Raw genomic sequence first — 15,901 nt, 5'->3', positions numbered from 1 at the left:
CAAGGTTTCAGTGCTGGGCTCGTTGTTTTTAATATTTATTAATGATACTGATGAAGGTATATCATCTGCAAATTAATGTTTAAGTTTGCAGATGATACAAAGATTGACAGGGTGGTTAATGACAGTAATTGGGGTAAGCTACTGCAACAAGATCTAGAAAAATTAGGCTGGTGGGCTGAGAAATGGCAGTTGAAGTTTAACGCTGACAAATGCAAGGTACTGCATATGAGTAGCACTAATCCAAGATTAATGTATACCAACTGTGTGGTACTACATATGGGTAGCAGTAATCCAAGATTAACATATACCAACTGTGTGGTACTACTATGGGTAGCAGTAATCCAAGATTAACATGTACCAACTGTGTGGTACTACACTCAGGGTAATGGAAAATTAAAAAGACCTGAGGGTTATTGTGCAGTCAGATATGAAGTTCCCTGAGCAGGGCAGACAAACTGCCAGGACAGCTCATGGGGTTTAGTCAACGATATACAGGAACTTTGCTAGCAGGGATAAGGGGGTGATTATCCCTTTGTACAAGGTCATCATTAGGCTGCATCTTGTGTACTATGTACAGGTCTGGAGGCCTCACTTTAGAAAGGATACAGATCTGCTGGAATGGGTGCAGAGAAGGGCAATGAGATTGGTGAAGGGAAAAAAAGGGTGCGCTTACCAAGAAAGACTTCAGTTCTGCAAATTGCAGCATTTGGGATTAGGCACCTGCGAGGAGACCTCACTGAGGTGTTTAAGGGCTTGAATGGATTGAGTAAGCTCAATGTTGATGACATTCTTCCTCTTGCTGAGATTACTCACGAGGGGGCATAAATTCAAATTGAGGAAGGATGGTTGTAGGATAGATGTGCAGAAGTTTGCCTTCAGCCAATGGTTGGTTGATTGTTGGAACAAACTTCCATCTATTGTTGTGGAAGTAGGTGGTCTGGATAAATTAAAGGAAGAACTGGACAAATTCTGGGACGGTATAGATGGGTGAAAAGTATAGGGTTTTTTTTTTTTTTTTTTTGGCTAATGCTTTATATGCTTGCTTTCTAAGTACCAACAGCATTGGCAAATGATAAGCTTGCTTATCATTTGCCACTATTAATACTAAGACACTGCACTGGTGCAAACGCGATTTGTGACTCAGGCAGCACTGTGTGAACGTGGGTTCAAGCTATTACAACATCCACCCTACCACCAGATTTGGCTCCATTGGACTACTTACTATTTCCAAATCTCAAAAAGGACGTGGAAGGACAGAAATATAAAAGTGATAATGCTATGATGGATGCAGTCAACAACTGGATTGTGCCAGAAAATGTGTTGATTTAAGGGGGGGGGGGACCATATTGAAAAATAAATGGGTTTTCACAACTTTCCAGCATTACTTCTATGAAAGGCTAGAAACTTTTCAACCTTCTCTTGTATGTGAGGTGGTGCACTAAATGAAACACACACAATTAAGTTCAGAGCAAAAGAAGCAGGCTATGAAAGCTACAGAAAGTCACTGTACAATGGCTTTTTTATAGCTTTAGTCATTGAACTTTTTATAGATTATAGTTATTGCACAACTTGTGATGAAGTATGTCCACAATATGAGATCAATTTACTAAACAGCAAACACAGTTTGTTTGCTCACAAACTTTTGCTGTAGTATTAGTAGTGGCATGTGATGCAAGAAAGCAAATGTATGAGCTTATGCAGCATCAGCCAAAAAAAAAAAAAAAAATCACACCAGTCCCTCCAAATGCCTGTCCAGTTTCTCCTTAAATTTATTTAACCTATCAACTTCCACCACAACAACAGATGGAAGTTTGTTCCAGCAATTAACCACCCGCTGGCTAAAGGCAAATTTCCGCACATCTATTCTACATCTGTCTTTTCTTAATTTGAATTTATGCCCCCTTAGGTTCGTAATCCGAACAAGTGGAAGGATCCCATCAGAATTCAGCATGCTCAACCCATTCAAGGCTTTATACACCTCAATCAGATCGCCGTGCAGGTGCTTAGTCTCAGACACTGCAATTTGCAGAACTTGAGCCTCTCTTGGTAAGAGGATCCATTCATTCCCTTCACCAATCTTGTTGCCCTTCTCTGTACACGCTCAAGCAAATCTATATCCTTCCTAAAATGAGGCCTCCAGACCTGTATGCAGTACTCAAGGTGTGGCCTAACCATTGCCTTATACAGAGGGACAATCACCTCCTTTTCCCTGCTAGCAAAATTCCTATATATCATTGACAAAACCCCATGACCTACCCTGGAAGCCTGTCTGCATTGCTCAGAAAACTTCATATCTGACTGCACAATTACTCCCAGGTCTTTTTCATTTTCTACCACCTTAAGTGTAGTACCACACAGTTGATACGTTTCTCTGGCATTACTTCTACCCATATGCAATACTTTGTATTTGTCACGGTTAAACTTCAGTTGCCACTTCTTAGCCCATCTGCCCAAATTATCTAGATCTTGTTGCAGTAGCACACTGCCATTACTGTCATTAACAACCCTGCCAACCTTTGTATCATCTGCAAACTTCGACACTAAGCCTGATATACCTTCATCAATATCACTGATAAATATACAAAACAACGGAGGACCTAACACCGAACCCTGTGGGACTCCACTAATAACATTAGTCCACGAAGAGCAGCACCCATTAATTACCACCCTGTTTTCTCCCACTCAACCATCCTTTTATCCATTGTAGCAACTTACCCTTAATACCATTCTGCTCCAATTTGTACAAGTCTTCCATGCGCAACAGTGTCAAAAGCTTTCCTGAAATCCAAATATGATATCAAAATTATTTTTTTGCATCCAGTTCCTTTGTAACCACATCATAATATCCTATCAAATTTGTCAGACAAGACTTTCCCTTAACAAACCCATGCTGTGTCTGAATTATTGCTGCAGTCTTGTCTAGATGATCCTGCAATGCATCTTTAACCAGTGACTCCATTATTTTACCTGGAAACATCCATCCGGGATGCTTTACTAAAACGCGAACACTTGGTGTCAGTGTTCTTTGACATGGAGAAGGCGTATGACACAACTTGGAGATTTGGCATTTTAAAAGATTTGCATAGCCTTGGTCTTAGAGGGCAACTCCCCATTTTTATAAAAAACTTTTTAGCCAATCGATTTTTCCAAGTTCGTGTGGGATCCTCACTCTCTCGTCCCTTCTGCCAAGAGGAGGGAGTACCACAAGGATCAGTTTTAAGTGTCACGCTTTTTGCCATCAAAATAAATTCCATCACTGAACAACTTCCTCCAACTGTAAACAGTGCCCTCTATGTTGATGACTTTAGCATATTTTGTCAGTCATGCAACATGAGGGTTATTGAAAGACAACTGCAACAAGCCATCAATCGCCTTAATTCCTGGGCACTTGCAAATGGCTTCAGGTTCTCGCCGGAGAAGGCCATTTGCATACACTTTTGTCGTAAGCGTAATATTCATCCTGAACCTGAATTAAGGCTCGGACAAAATGCTATTCCAGTAGTGTCAGACACAAAATTCTTGGGACTTGTGTTTGATAAAAAGTTTACCTTTCTCGAACATATTCGTCAACTTCGTACAAAATGCACGAGGGGACTAAATATTCTTCGCTCTCTCTCCTCCATGCGTTGGGGAGCAGACAGGTGCACCCTACTACGTATTTACCATGCACTTGTACGATCCAAATTAGACTACGGGGCCCAGGTATACTCCTCAGCTAGAGATAGTGTCCTTCGATGGCTGGACCCTGTCCACCATCAGGCTATCCGTATCGCTACTGGAGCTTTTCGAACATCTCCTGTCCAGAGCTTATACGTCGAAGCAAACGAACCATCGTTATCCCTTCGACGTAAGCAGTTGTCTTTAAACTATGCTTTAAAGTTGAAATCCCTGCCAGACCATCCTACGTGGACATCCGTTTTTGAGCCACGTTGGGAAAACTTGTACAATACCCGTCAGACTGCCAACCGACCTTTTGGTATTCGTGTCCAAGAGCTAATCAGAGAGTTTAACATCATGGTAGACAATGTTGCACAAACACCAAAAGAAACTCTTCCACCCTGGCATGCTCATACCCCATCGTGCGACTTTCCCCTTAAGAAATGGGCAAAGCCTGAGACCTCATCATCTGTCTACCAGCAGCTCTATTCTGCACACCGAGCTTAGTACTCAGACTTCCTTCCCGTTTACACAGACAGCTCGAAGTCTGAATCGTGCGTAGGATCTGCTGTTGTGTTTTCGGACACTATAATATCTCAGCAGATTCTTCCTGAATCCAGCATATACACTGCAGAGCTGTACGCTATAGAGCTAGCCTTGGATCACATTCGAACTTGTCAAAGCCAAAGTTCAATAATATATTCTGACTCTTTGAGTGTATTACAGGCTTTATTATCTCTGAGACACAACTCTCATCCAGTTCTCTGTCGGGTTCAGCAGAAGATACATTCTCTTCATGAATACAAGTTTGATATCCGCTTCTGCTGGATTCCTAGCCACATTGGGATAAAGGGAAATGATTTGGCTGACACCGCAGCCAAATCAGCAACACCCACTAATAATCGTTGCCTGTCAGTCCCCTATACAGACTACAAGCAAATAATACGCAACAAGATGTATTTCCAATGGCAAGAACTATGGCATAGAGAGAGAACAAATAAATTATACCAAATAAAGCCTGTAATAGAAACATGGCAGTCTAGTCTACGCAGGAATCGGAGCGAGGAAGTTGTTCTTGCTCGACTCCGCATAGGACACAGTCATCTGACACATTCTTTTCTGCTGAGGGCGGATGACCTTCCAATGTGCGAGTCTTGCGACACCGTTTTAACTTTAAAGCATATTTTAATAGATTGCGTTCATTTTACCCATGTTCGCAATATACATTTTACCGCTTTTACTCATCCAACTGAGCCTTATGCACTCAGTCAGATTTTATCAGACAACGACCACGTGTCGGCAGTTTTTAAGTTTTTACAAGCTATTAATATATACATACATACATATATAAATAACAATTTGACGAGGTAACCTTTTTAAAGGTTACCAGAATTTATCTTTGATGATATTTTAATCGTTTCCTGGCGCAGTATAACCTTAGTTGTTTTTGCGCCAATAAAACCAAAATCAAATCAAATCAAATCAAATCAACCATTATTTTACCCGAAACAGAAGTTAAACTAACTGGTCTGTAATTACTCGTATCACCCTTCGATCCCCCTTTGTGAATTGGGGATACATTTGCAATTCTCCAGTCCGTGGGGACCTCCCCCGAGTCCAAGGATGCTCTCATAATTATGGCTAAGGGTTTGCTCAGTTGCTTTGCCGCCTCCTTTAATATAACTGGATAGATCCCATCCACCCCAGGTGCCTTTCTGTGTACAGAAAGAGGCTTTGCCCAACATGTAAAATGACTTTTTGTAGCTTTCATAGCTTGGATTTTTGCCCTTTATTTAACTATGTGTACAATGATTACTGCACTATCTCACATATTGTAGACATATCTCATGGGTTGTTCAGGTCTTCACAATATCTACCTGCTCACTGATGAGACCCGCCAAAAAAAAAAAAAAAAAAAACGATCAAAACCTGGGTTGGGTTGTGGCATGTCCTTTAAATAAAATAAAAAACAATATACTTCACCACTGCAGTAATGCCTCCAGAATATGAGGTCAGTGCACTAAGTAGAAAATTCACTTTGCTCATTTGCTCACAGCTATGTACAGAGACTATGCCCACAAACCAAACAAACAGATTTGCGGTTACTGGATACATACCAAGAAGAATGAAGAAGATTATATGGGGGGAAAATACAAATAAGGTAGGTATTAGAATAGCTAAATGATATAAATTCTCTGCCTTGGTTGCCTCACCAGATAATTTATTCCAATGATCCACAATAATATGCTGATGCTGCATGAAGGTAAACTTCTTGAGATCTAGCCTTCTGTTACTCCTAATAATTTTACATTTGTGCCTCCCAGTTCTTGTCTTTCCTACCAGTGAGCATTTGTCTCCCTCATTTATTTTACTGATCCCTTTCAGGGCTTATACGATTCAATTTTTCTTAGCCTACGGAATTGAAATTGCATAGAAAAAGCTATGTTCTTGATACTTACAGCAAAACAAACTTAATATAACCCAGAAAGGGTAATTCGCTATTTAAAATACAAGACGACCTGTTTTTACATTTAGTGGTTTCTAATAAGAATTCTCAACAAGTCACTTGGATTCAATCAACTTCAATCTCACTGGCCTGTCACTGGAGCCTGCCTGCCTGCTATCTGATGACAGATTGCTTAGTCCTGAAACAAAGTAACACAGCAGTGGCTCATCATTTAAATAAATGACAGATTACCCTTTTGGGGGACACATTATCAAAGCAACTCATGAAAATCTGAAATCTGTTCATGAAATTTGTTCTGTTGAGAACTAAGACTTTTTTCCTATGCATTTTAAACTCTACAGGCTGAAAACGCTGGAGCACAATGGAACTATGGACAAGATCCTAAGGTATACTGAGGGATGGTTGAAGGACAAGTGAAAGAAGGTTTTAAATGCTTATTCTCAAAAGTGGACTAAGGTTAAAAGTAGGGTCCTTCAATGCTCAGTGTTGGACCACTCTTGATTCTGATTTTATTAAATGATACTGATGAGGGAATAAGGAAATGATGTAAAGGTTTGGTTAATAGCACAAGTCAGGTTAAACAAACATTTGGAGTGAATGGATGGGTGAAATGAGAAGGGTTTTTTTTTTTTTTTTTTTTTTTTGCTGATTCTGTATAAGCTTGCTTTCTTCCGTCAATATGCCTCACTAATGCTAAATGCTAATACTAAAAAAAGGTTTTTTGGATTATTTGGACAAGTTTTGCGGATGGTTGGAGAAATGGCAGTTATGTTTTTATGCTGCCAAATTTAAGGTTTCTACATTTTGGAAATAACAACCAGTGATTAACTTATGTATATTGAGGGAAAGAAGCTGAAAAATGTAAATGAAGAGAGACAGACTAGGGTGTTACAATACAATCAGACATGGTTACCATACAGTGTAAGCTTGTTTTTTTTTAGGAGCATTAGTAACTAAGGCCATATTGCTCCGGGATATGCAGTGGTCATTCCCTGACCTTTCCGCATCCTCCGTATTTGGTGGTGACGGGCTCAAACCCAGGTCTAATCAAGAAGCGTGTGCTACGCACTCTGCTCCTTCCCACCTGGCTACGGAGGCGCCTTACAGTGTAAGCAGATGGCCAAGAAAGCGTTCAGCGTCTTATCAATGATTTACTGAACCTTTGCTTCCTGCAAAGGTTCAGTAAATACAAGTCCATAGTGAGAACACATTTCGAATATTGTATTCAGGTCTGAAAGCTGCATCCAAAGTGTGATACTGAGTTCCTTGAAAGGGTCCAAAGATGGGTGACTCATCTGGCAAGACAATTAAGGGATGTCCATATGAGCAGACTGTGAAGATGGGTTACAGAGCTTAAGCATCTCTGAGGATAATTTTTCTGAAGGGTATAAGGCAATATGGGAGGAAAACAAAATGAACGGTGGTGGAATTTCACATTGAAATGGAATGTAAATCCATAGATCAAAAATACAAACTACTAGAATAAACAAGTAGACAGGACTTCAAGAATAATTTCATCAGATTGTCAAAGGTTGTGATGAGACAAGGAGATGATTATCCCTTTGTATAAGGCAATGGTCAGGCCACACCTCGAGTACTGCATACAGGTCTGGAGGCCTCATTTTAGGAAGGATGTAGAGTTGCTAGAACAGGTACAGAGAAGGACAACAAGATTGGTGAGAGGAACAAAGGGGTGCACTTACAAAGAAAGGCAAGTTCTGAAAATTGCAGCATCTGGAGACTAGGCACCTGCGAGGTGATCTGACTGAGGTGTATAAGGGCCCTGAATGGTTTGAGCAGGCTCAATGCTGGCACGATACTTCCGCTGGCTCCTCAGACTAAGAACCTGAGGGAGCAGAGATTCAAATTGAGGAAAGACAGTTGTAGAATAGATGTGTGGAAGTTTGCCTTAAGCCAGCAGGTAGTTGATTGCTGGAACAGACTTCCATCTGTTGTTGAAGTTGATAGCTTAAATAAATTTAAGGCTAAACCAGACAAACATTTGGAGTGACCGGATGGGCAAAATGGGAAGGCTTTTTTGGCTGATGCTGTATAAGCGTGCTTTCTTGCATCATATGCCTCTGCTAATGCAAATGAAATTTATTTAAAGGGCAAGTTTTTTTTTTTTTTTTTTTTTTAATTTTGGCTGATACAGCAAAAGCCAGGTTTCTCAGCATTTTTTGGCTTATACTAATACTAATAAAATATACAAGGATAAGGTAGGTAGTTTCTGCTTTTGATTATTTTAAATAGGTCAAATAGTTTAATTATTTTATAATTTTGTAAGTTTTTTCTTTTTATTTCATAATCAGGAATAAGTAGGCAAAATAAAGAAAATGTAATAATCCCGAATAAGAATTTTGTAACTTACCACAAGCCTGAGAAACAATGGTAAGTAGTTGACTACAAATTGAAATTAACATCCTGTCATCTATGCCATCTCCTTCTTCATTATCTGTTATCTGTAGCCTTGAAAACGTGAAAACAATTTTATAGTTTTTCTTTAACTAATGACTGAAAACAGAATTCATTTCAAACAAATAAAAAAAAAAAAAAAAAAACACACCAGTTTGACTCATCAATATCAGTAAATTTATGGAAGCTTACAAAACATTATTCCATCAGTTTTATCCAAGTTAAAAGCAACTCATGGTAGAGCTTCAAAATTAAAAGACAGCATTTGTTAATGTTAACTACATTTTATATTACTGGTGGCATCACTAGCATTTTATGTTAATGGTGCTTCCTAGTTTAATGAAATTTTGATTGTATCCCAGTTATTCATGCTAAATAATTTTTGCAATTATACTTGTGTGATTTAAAGGACAGACAGGAAACTGCTAGTTGTCAGTTGTTGATTTTTAGGTGCATCATCAACTTTGGGCCATATTACACGATCATGTATTACTTCTGAATGTAGTAGGTGCTCATTGACAGATTTGCATGTTATGCAGGATGAAAAACCAGGAGTAGCTGTCAGGGGAACTCTACATCTTCTGCTTGAGACTGACCAACTACAGGCCTGACTGACAAAGCTTTTAGAAAGCATTAGCATTAAATTAAAGCATTAAATTAAAATCCCCCATTATAAGACACAATGATTTACTGGCCCATTCTATTTCCCTGTATAGGTTCTTATTATACTCATCAGAGTCATTAGGCCTATAGCACACTCCTACTCTCAATTTTGATCTCCCAATGCTTATGTCACACCAAATTGACTCGACATTGCACTGTCCAGCGATGTCGACTGGCTTCACTTCCTTGGATTTTGTGTGTTTCTTAACCAATAGCATAACCCCTCCTCCCTTCCTATCCTGTCTATCCTTTCTGTATACATTGTACTCCCCAAATTCCAGTTCTGCATTCCTTATATCTGTGTGACACCACGTTTCTGATATCCCAACAATATCTGCCTTTGATGTTTTGAGCAATACCTCAAATTCATCAAATTTATTTACCAAACTCCTAGCATTGGGGTACACGCAAGTATACATGCACCTGTTCCTATTCTTAGCTACCCTAACACAATCCATGTGTTTACTTGTACCCCAATGACTCCCAGCAGTCTCTGAATTACCCTGCATCTTGTTTTCCAGGCTGCTGCTCATTCCAATAGAAGCAGTGCAAGAATCACTTTCACCTCTGCCAATCTATTAGTCCTTGTATCCCCCCCCCAAGCTAGCAGTTTTCCGACCCACCTAACACTGCCTCGATAGCATCAGCAAATATTCTTGCACCCTTCCTATTTAAGTGCATCCCATCCCTGTAGAAGCAGTCTCTCCTGTTAACAGCTGTCCATCTATGACAGGATTTGAACCTAAACCTCCAAACAAATGACAAAACTTGATATACTGCCACAGATGAGTGCCTAGTGGTAAGAAAGAAGAAATCCTGCAGCCATGCACAGAGAAAACATTTTTCTTCCTCTAGAATGAAAAGGAACAATACACAACAGTCAGAGCTACTAACTGACATGTAAATTGAAGATATCCATAAGGCACAAACAAAGTGATGCAACTATATCATATACTGTATTATGTACTCCATCAATAAAGATGAAATTTACATAAAATAGGGTTAAAATTACCCACATAAAGTTATAAATGTACACACAGTATGACAAACAAACAACTGTAGCAAGGAACAAAAATAGTTTTCAGGAGAGTTAGGGAACAGCATGATGAGGGGTTGTCAAGTTACTGTTTTATGTATACTGCATACATCATCACTTTCCAGTGATGATATATGCTATACAATATTCTTTTTTTCTTTTTTTTTTCATTTATTCATTTGTTGATTGGCAGAATCCAGGGTTCTCCCCCCATTAGCTGCTGTTTAATATCATGTGGAGAGAGCAGAGTAACTATGTTACTACACAAAATTATCTACAGAACAATCAGCAATATCTGTAGTTCTATATAAAATTTCTAATAGGTTAACACATAAAATAAAAGATCATCTTAAGCGAACAACTTAACTAGCCAGATGACCAGAAAAATGGCTAAAATATATTTAAATACATCTTCAGGTCGAACACAAGGTAGAGCAAGAAGTTAAAAATAGAGTATATTACTCAAATCTCAATAACAACTTTATCACAACAATCTCAGTGTGATCAGAGCTAATTAAACATAACCATCAAATATTATCGAAGCATATACAGCACAATTAATTAGTACTCTATAAGACTTGGTACAAAGTCCTTGAATGTTGAATGTTAATTTCTTACTTTGTACTTGGAAACAGCTGTATAAATAGAGAAAATATATTTATAAATTCATTTACAAAAAAGCTCATTTACTCATCTGTGATGATCTGATGATCTGACTGAGACATATACACTCAGTCAGATTTTATCCGACAATGACAATGTGTCTGCTGTTTTTAGCTATTTTAAATCAATAAAGGTTTTTAGTTGTATTTAAAATTTACATGTTATTGTTATTTCTTTATCGATTTATCTTTTCTACATTTTATACCTTTGTTATTTAATATCTTGACATGGTGACCTATGTAATTAGGTCAGTGAAAGTTTAAATTTTTTATATATCACCTGGTTTTGGCGCATTATAGCCTTAGTTGCTAATGCGCCAATAAAACCCAACAACCAACCAACCAACCATCTGTGATGAGCAAAAAAAAAAAACACATTTGGTGGAAAATATGTTATGTGATGTCTAAGTATTTATGCAGATTAACTTAAAATAGACATTTTCACAAAAAAAAAAGTTATATATATATGTATATATATAACGATATAATTAAATCTATTATGCCATTGAAATTATTTGAGTAATAACCTATAATATATGCCAGAGATAAATTATAAATTGCGTTCATGTACTACCAATTACTAATACACATCTAAGGGTAATAGTAATAGGGATATTAACATATTGAACACAATAAATATTTGTGTTCAATTATAGAATTAACCCAAAGACATCCTTATCATAGGTAAGGACATATTTGGATTAATTAAAAATAACTAAATTAATAAATAATTAATTTCTTATAATTAATATGTATTATTATTTCATTTTTAGACTATTCCATTCTAATTTTCCAAGTATCTTCAACCTTTCTGTCTACAGAATTTAGTTATTCTAAATATAGCTTCCAGCTTTCTATTTTCCCCTATATAATTCCACTGTATATTACTTGCTCCTTGTCTATGTTTCACTTGTGTATCTCTACACACATTTTATCAAAAACAACTATAGAGGTCATCAATTCTATCCCTTTTTGCAGCTTTATTTTAAGCCCACTTTTCAATATAAATTATTATGAGTTCCAGGCACTCTTTTTAATGTCTTACAGCTTTAGTTTCAGTTATACGAATCGATTCAACTGGATATTTTCCTGCCTCAACTATTTACTATGCATTACTTGAAACTTCCAAGTATCTATTTTATACTCTATATTAGCAACTATCTACTTTTTCATGTCTTTCGGTTTTTATTTTCGGCTTCTTACAACACAAGCATTTGGTATTGGTCTCTTTTTTCCTACTAACTCTCAGTCCAGGGCCCCTTACTAAAACGATGGGCTTTACGATCCCAGCTAGCTCCAGTAATCTTTATTATAATCTTTATTATTATTTTCTTAGCTTTTTATCTTTATACTTTCTTCTACTTCTTTTTTCTTGTTCATAAAGCTAAAAGTGCAATACAAAGGTGATACGAATGTTCCCACTGTCCTTGATCTCTCACTAGCTTTGCCTTTTTTAACTCCACTTTCATCCCTTCCCTCTCCTAAATTCACTTCCTTGCCTTATACCATTTGCTTGCACTAACTTCATATACATAGTCTCCTTAAATTTATTCTAAATTGCATAATCTGCTTTTAACCACTTATTTTTGCATCAAGATTACACTGTAAGCACTTATTTCAATTTTAATTTAATTTAAATAGAATTTTATTTTATTTTACAACATGCATGCATTGGGACTGTCTTGACCATACTTTTGTGAAAGTTCTACTGCTTTATCCCCCTATTTGATCTCAGTTTTATTCTTAAATTTGCTTTTCTTCCACAGGTATGGACAAGTATAGAAATGCAGTCTTTGATACATAATCAGGTGTAGTCTCCTGATGAAATACCCAATTATGTATCAATATTTATTTTTAGCTAACATCAGATTTTAATTTTATACTTTCTCTACCCTCTTCTTGGACTTATAACCAAAATTGCCCACCCATATCTGATGCTGGCCATTACTCCATATATTAATTTAATCATTTTTTATTTATAGTTTTTTTGTTTTACAGTTCCCTTCTCTCTAATTGGCTATCCAATTCAGCTTATAATTTTGCTTGATTCATTATATCATATAGGATATTCACATTCTTTCTCTCTTTCTCATGCCTTCAACATCTTCAATTTCTGCTATCCTTCTCCTATTAGTTTTGGCATTTTGTATAATTTACACATCCATCTTCACACTCTATATTAGCAACTATCTAAAATTTTAACCACGGTTCTGCATTATCCAAGGTGAACTGTCAAAAAGTTGTATACACTTTGCCATCAAAGACGAGTGCATAGTTCAACACAGAGCAGGAACTCACACCAGTTGACTGTTAAGCCATGCTGATCTTTTGTTTGTTGATTTCATGACTTTTTACTCTCTAATTTTAAAGATTTAATAAAAAAGATTTCAAAATTTTACTCTATTTTTTTTTTTTTTTTTTATTTGTCATGTTTCATCTGTTATTAGGATTAGTGTAAACACTATGAGTGGAAAATGGAAGCATATTGTGTCTTTAGATATGAAGTTGAATGCAATCAAACGCTTGGATCATGGAGAAATAATAATAAAAAAAAAAAAGTGACTAGTGACTTATGTGTTGGTGAAGTGACTGTAGGGGACTGGAGGAGAAAGAGAGCAAAAATTGAAAAATGGTGTTCACAAAGAGCATCTGTATGTCATAGAAAAAATTTGAATAGAAAACCAATAAAGAAAGGAGAATTTGAACAAACTTCTGAAGCTCTTTTTTTGAAGTTCACACAGATGAGAGACAAAGGAAGCCCGATTTCTGGACCGATTTTACAGGCTTAGGCTTAGAATTTCATATGCATTTTAATAAAGGGGAAGAACAATTTACCACAAGTATTGGTTGGTTGGAAAAAAAGATTTGCAGTTAGAACATTAATTGGGGAAAAATTATCAGCTAATTGGCAAAATTATTCAAGAAGAAAATCTGAATTTGGATCAAATGGAAGCATGAAAGCATTCAATTATGACAAAACAGGCATGAATTATAAAATTCTCCCATCCAAAACACTCGCAGCCGGAAAATAAAAATCAGTTCCTGATTATAAACAAAGAGAGAGAGAATGATGGTACTACTGGCATGTTCAAATTTATTGGTTCATAAGCTTAAATTAACTCTCATTGGAAAGTCAAAGAACCCCCAAGCTTTAAAAAATGCAAAATGTTTGCCTGTTAACTACACAAATCAAAAGAAAATGCGTGGATGGATTCAAGTTTGTTTAAAATATGGTTTCATGAAGAATTTGTCCCTAGCACAAAAAAAGATTTGAATGAAAAGAAAACTTGCCCATAAAGCATTTTTAATTTTAGATCCAATCCAGACAAAGTGAACTAGTTTTTGGGGACATCAGAGCTCTGTTTTTGCCACCTAATGTGACATCCCTTCTTCAAACTCTAGGTCAAGGTGTTTTGGAGACTTTGAAATGCAACTATAGGAGACGTCTCTTAAAACATCTGCTTCAAAATCTTGAAACAGGAACCAGTGTTGTTGAGAATCTTAAAAAAATAAACATCAAAGATGTTATTTACTGGTTGCCTGAAGCACAGAACAATGTTAAAACATCTATTCATTAAATCTTTCATTTCCCAAAATGAAGCCAACAAGAACGAGATGATAAATGAAGATGAAAGAGGTGAGGAAACCCTTTTAGAACTAGCCAATAACCTTCCTGTTTCAGACACTCTTACTACAGAGGATATTAAAGAGTGGATGAATTCTGATGAGCAGTTGGAAATGACTGATGACATGATTGTAAAGCTTGTTGATGAACTAAAAGATGAAAGTGAAGATGACGATGAAGCGTGCACAGAAACTACAAAAAAAAATGACACACACACAGAAGGTCTAAATGCTATTGAGTCAGCTTTACATTATATTGTACAGAAGAAGGATACCATGCCCACAAATGTTTTGTTACTTAGGTGCGTACAAAATATAGCAGCTAAAAAGCAAAGAGCTTCTATGAAACAGAAGCAGATTAAGGAAATTTTTATATTAAGGTTTAGTACTAATGACTGTAACAAGTGCACATTTTTCTTATCTATGACTTGTAATTTTTATATATGTACTATTTTTTTTTTTTTTATAATTTTTGTAATAAAACAGTTGTAAATAAAAGTTTTTATTGTATAATTTAAACATCATTATGTTCAATAAGTAGGTTTAACCTGAAGGTAGAGTGTACATAATCATGTTAATATATTTAAATCCAGTTTATTTATTAATAATTTACCAAACCTTCCCTGTTATTCGAGGTTCCCTTGGTCCACGTTACCTCAGATAATTGGGACTCTACTGTATACTACTGTATAATAAAAAATATACTAACCTTGATATAAATTTACTAGAACACTTTAAGATTGAAAGTCGAATTTTCCAAGTGCTCATTCTAAAGCCTGCCATTAGCAGTTCACACATCAGCATTCTATATTTTTCTGGAAAACAAAAAGGTTTTGAAATAAAAATTTATTATCTTAATATCAACAAAAATATAATGAGTTACAAATGGGTTCAAAAAATACCTATTTATTATAGGCCTAGGGTTATTTCAGTCCATGAGTAGGAAAGCTTATTGTGAAGGAATTTACAATGTAAGATCCAGTCCAGTCCAGTTGTTGTTAGGTTTCAGGCACATCTGTGGCTTAGACCACATTGCACCATAATATGAGACATAAAATAAAGTCTTGTACATAAGCTTTTATTTTTGTTTCATTTACATAGCTAAGTACAACATTATGCTTAATGTACTAACGGTATTTCAGATGCACAGGGAAGTGGTTCTTGACTTTTCCAAAGCAGTGCACTACTTTTCAGTTGAACAAATTTGACAGATTGAACAGATTATCAATCTTTTAAACCTCTAATTATATTAATGTAATAGAAATAACCTTAATTTATTGTTATTGAAATAAAATATTATTAACATGAATGTGGACAGATATTGACCAAAGAAAATATCTTCATTATAAAAATAAAGTTATATCTATTTTCTTTTAA

General features: G+C 36.3%; 1 protein-coding gene across 1 annotated transcript in view; it reads right to left on the bottom strand.

Moving 5' to 3' along the window:
* Positions 1-15,901, bottom strand: part of LOC150086083 (proteasome adapter and scaffold protein ECM29) — a 367,922-nt gene that overhangs the window by 27,657 nt on the left and 324,364 nt on the right. The window contains exons 45-46 of the mRNA XM_090374364.1: positions 15,234-15,339; positions 8,496-8,593 (exon numbers count right to left, since the gene is read on the bottom strand). Coding sequence (XP_090230490.1) covers positions 8,496-8,593; positions 15,234-15,339 — 204 coding nt within the window. The remainder of the gene's footprint in view (positions 1-8,495; positions 8,594-15,233; positions 15,340-15,901) is intronic.

This window comes from Mastigoproctus giganteus, chromosome 5, assembly GCF_048544385.1.
Source record: "Mastigoproctus giganteus isolate SK-2022 chromosome 5, ASM4854438v1, whole genome shotgun sequence".
NCBI lineage: Eukaryota > Metazoa > Arthropoda > Arachnida > Uropygi > Thelyphonidae > Mastigoproctus > Mastigoproctus giganteus.
The sequence above is the reverse complement of the archived record's forward strand: the minus strand, read 5'-3'. Positions and strand labels throughout refer to the sequence as shown.